The 4,107-nt window shown below is 45.0% G+C and overlaps 1 protein-coding gene across 2 annotated transcripts in view; it reads left to right on the top strand.

Annotated features, from left to right (window-relative positions):
• Positions 1-3,567: 3,567 nt before the first annotated feature.
• Positions 3,568-4,107, top strand: part of WDR70 (WD repeat domain 70) — a 263,224-nt gene continuing 262,684 nt past the window's right edge. For both annotated transcript variants that reach the window (XM_006156313.3, XM_027774876.1), the window contains exons 1-2: positions 3,568-3,701; positions 3,801-3,866. In XM_006156313.3, coding sequence (XP_006156375.1) covers positions 3,677-3,701; positions 3,801-3,866 — 91 coding nt within the window. In that variant the 5' untranslated portion in view covers positions 3,568-3,676. The remainder of the gene's footprint in view (positions 3,702-3,800; positions 3,867-4,107) is intronic.

Here is a 4,107-nt window from a genome sequence, read left to right as displayed (position 1 = left end):
GCCATAGGCTATATGTGTGTGTGTGAGAGAGAGAGAGAGACAGAGAGAGAAACAAAGTGAGAAATCACCTCCTGCCGTAGGGATGGCTACATCTCAGTCCCTTCTTCATTTTCCTCTTGGGACTCTAGGCACATACACGCATGTGCCTCATGTGTTTTTCAAGCACCCAGGGCTGGGACTTGAACCATGAGGTTGGCCACGTGGGTCCAGCCACCTTAATCATCACACCACCTGGCTTGCCTAGTTCGATAACCTTTAAATTATAGTCTACAATTACTTTCCTTTTTTTTTTCTTATGTTTATTCTGACAAGAGAAAGAGGCACTCCTTATACAGTCCCCATGACATATCGCTCCCAGCGTTGACCAGCCTGGATCTTGGGTGCATGCACATCCAGTGTGTTCAAGTTCTCAGGCCATGACCTTCTTCTGTGATTCCAATAGAGTTATTGGTCTGCCACGCTCTAGCCCTTTCTTTTATTTACTCACTCAATAATTCTACCCAGGAACTGTGCTATGAGGAAAGGGTATTGGGAACCAGCAGTTAGCATAATGGCTATGTCACTGGACTCCCACGTAGTTGACCGCGGTTCGTGTCCCGGACCCGGTGGCTTAAAACTCACGCCGGGCGCGTGGGCGTGCGTGCCCAAGATCCCAAGAGGAAAATGGAGGAGAAGGGATTGCGGCATGACCATCCCCCCAGGGGGGTGATTTCTTGCTTTCTGTCTCTATGTCTCTCTCTGTCTGTCTGGTGAGCGCACGCACCCTATAGTGAAAATCTCTCAAAAAAAAAAAAAAAAGAAAGAAAAAGAAAAAAGAAAGGAAAGGGAATTAAATTGCATGACAGAGGGAGGGGCCTAACAGATGAGGTCTATAAGATTTGTGTCATTTAGAGTGCATAGATGAAGCATAAATTGATATAGGAGACTAAGGTTAGTAGTGGGGCTAATGATTAATGAAGGTATTTTCATTCAGCAAATTCATTAGGATTTGAGAAAATAGTAAAAGTCATGTAAGGAATGAGATCTATTAGAACTGATGTCAGAGATAAATGTACAAAGTACCTGTTAAGAACAGAACATCTCTGAATTAATTGCTCAAGGAGTATCATAACATAATACCGAATTCTTGGGACCAGCAGTTAGTGTAGGGGCTATGTTGCTGGACTCCCTGTAGTAGACTGCAGTTTGAGTCCCAGACCTGCTGGCTTAAACTCACGCCGGACACACATGTGTGCGTGCAGAAGACCCGGAGAGAAGAATGGGGAAGGGATTGCGGCTTGGCCATCCCCTCTGTGGGTGATTCTCGCTTTTTGTCTCTCTGTCTTCCTGGTGAGCGCACGTGCCCTATAGCAAAAACTTCTCAAAAAAAAAAAAAAAAAAAGAATTAAAATAAAACCCCCGTATTACCGAATTCCTTAACTAGTTTGCACTGGAACAAAACTAAGTTACCACAAACTGTATGTCATTAATCTTAATCCCACTCCTTCCTGTAGCTATATTACTGGGACTGTGAGGTGTTGTTAATGGACGAGAAAGTGTCCAGCTGCGTTGTGAAGTCCTTGATTCTTTGGGTCCAGATCACTAAAATTAGAGATCTGTCCCTAGGCGCAAAATGAAACCACAAGCACAAATGAGGTAGGTATAAAAGGTTTGATAGGAAAGAAAGGAAAGTACACCCAAAAGGCTCTTGAGCAGGCAGATTGCCAGTTGGGAACCATGCTTGGTACTGGTGAGCCATTATTTTTATTACTAGAGGTCATGAATATTCTTTGGTGGGAGGTCTGTTACATTACCTATGTCCTTTGTTTGCATTTGAATCCGCGAATTTTCTCCTGCATTTGCGTATTTTTCTCTCAGGTAAAGAAGGAAGAATTTGGGACCTCAGGTAGTTGACTGAGGTTCGAGTCCTGGACCTGGTGGCTTAAACTCACTCCCAGTGCATGTGCGTGCGTGCCCAAGATCCCGAGAGGAGAATGGAGGAGAAGGGATTGTGGTGTGGCCATCCACCCTGGGGGGGTGATTTTTCGCTTTCTGTCTCTCTGTCTTAATGGCAAGTGCACCCACCCTATAGTAAAAACCTCTCCAAAAAAAAAGGAAAAAAAAAGAATGAAGAATTTGATTACCTAATTGCACACGCCCAGTGTGAGCCAGGTTGTTTTCATTAGACTGCCTAATTAGTTTATCGCCCTAGTGGGAATTATGGCATTGACCAAAATGCTTTCTTGGATATTTTTGATAAGAGAACAATCTAGGAATCAGCCCTGTGTGTTTCCCTCCCGGTTCCAAGGAAGGAAGATGGCAAATTGCCTCGCCCTCCTGGTGCCCGGGGCTCAGCGAGCCTTTTGCTTTTCTTTCAGGGCTGCCTGCTCATGATTAACTAACTGCCTACCACAGCATGAAACATAAACATTGGAAAGCCATACAAGAACTTATTTTGTTCTTGTAAAGCAATATTGAGAGTTCTTAGGAGAAAAACACATTTGTAACCTTCCTTCCGTTTCCATTTTCCTGTAAAAGAAAACTTTTGGAGGTAGCTATTTGGATAAATAGGGATTCCAGGCAACTGAGATCTGTGTTCACCTGGGTAGCTATCCTCGTATTTTAGCTTGAATAAACTGCTTGCTTACTAGCTTGAGCCAGATCTCTTTATTTCAAGTGATAAAACTCTACTTAGCTTCTACTAGAGTTTAGAGATATAAAGGTAATATGCCATTAACTCAACCTGTATAAGAAATGTAATATGACATTAACTCAACCTCTGGGTAAGAATTGTAAATAAATCAAAACCAATATGTAGTCAGTGGGCATACAGGGATAAGAGCATGAGCTTTAGAGAATTTTCTGACAACTCTTTAGCTACTCAAGTCTTTTTGGCTTCCTTCTGAGACCTCTTGAGTCCTGAAGTAGATACCCATTCCTTTTAAAAACATGCACTAAAAAGGGAGAACTGTAGGCATTTTTCCATAAAGATAAAACACAAAGAAAAAAGGAAATTGACTTCTCTTAAGAATTTGGTGAGGATTACGTGTCACCTAGGTGGTAAATACGTTTTAACTGGACCTGGTGGCTTGCTTTCTCACTTTCCTTCTCGTTCTCTTTCTCTCTCTCTGCCTCTCTCTGGTGACTGCATGTGTAATATATACCATAGCAAACAAAATAATAATAAAATATAGTAATAAGGGACCAGCAGTTGGCGTAATGGCTATGTCCCCCGATTCCCATGTAGTCGACCGCAGTTCCAGTCCTGGACTCGTGGCTTAAATTTACGCCGGGCGTGTGTGCATGCGTGCCCTAGGTCCCCAGATGAGAGTGGAGGAGAAGGGATTGCGGTGTGGCCATCCTCCCTGGGGGATCATTTCTCGCTTTCTCTCTCTCTGTCTCTCCAAAAATAAATAAATTAAAAATAAATACATAAATAAGTAAATAAATAAATAAAGGTTAAGGGCGTTAAGAGCTCAGTTCATTTCCCCTTAGAGTGGATTGATAGGCGACCTCAATGACGTGTCCCCGCCTTCACGCTAGGGCGGCGCTAGAGGGAGCAAGCCGAGGTCCCTGACTGAAGGCACCGCTCTTGTGTTGTCGGAGGCGCTGACGCCAGGAGGCTAAACTTCCTCCCGACTCTGCTGTGGGTCTGCCGCAGCTGCTGGGGCTGCAGCGCAGCTTGTGTGTTGCCAGCATGGAGCGGTCCGGGGCTAGCGAAGGTCAGTTTGGTTCGGTGATCCCGGGCTGGATGGACTGTGTGGGGGGAGCTGAGGGAGCCGCTTTAACGAGGCCTCTTCTCTTTTCTCCTTTTGCCCCAGTGATAGGCTCAGAGACGTCGGGACCGGACCCGCAGCTGGCCGTCACCATGGGCTTCACCGGGTTTGGTGAGTGACTGCCCCGGACCTAGACCCATCTTCTTTTGCAGAGATTTTCAGGGATAGGAGGTCAAGCTGCCACTAATGTTTCGCACCTTAACCTGTGCCTGCACCAACCAAACCAACTAACTGTTTTTATTTATTTATTTATTTATTTTTGAGGGGTTTTTGCTATAGGGCGCCTGCGCTCGCCATAAAGACAGAGACAGAAAGCGAGAAATCACCTCCCGGGGGAATGGCCACGCCGCAG

The sequence above is a fragment of the Tupaia chinensis genome, unplaced genomic scaffold (genome assembly GCF_000334495.1).
Source record: "Tupaia chinensis unplaced genomic scaffold, TupChi_1.0 Scaffold000489_1, whole genome shotgun sequence".
Taxonomy (NCBI): domain Eukaryota; kingdom Metazoa; phylum Chordata; class Mammalia; order Scandentia; family Tupaiidae; genus Tupaia; species Tupaia belangeri.
The sequence above is the reverse complement of the archived record's forward strand: the minus strand, read 5'-3'. Positions and strand labels throughout refer to the sequence as shown.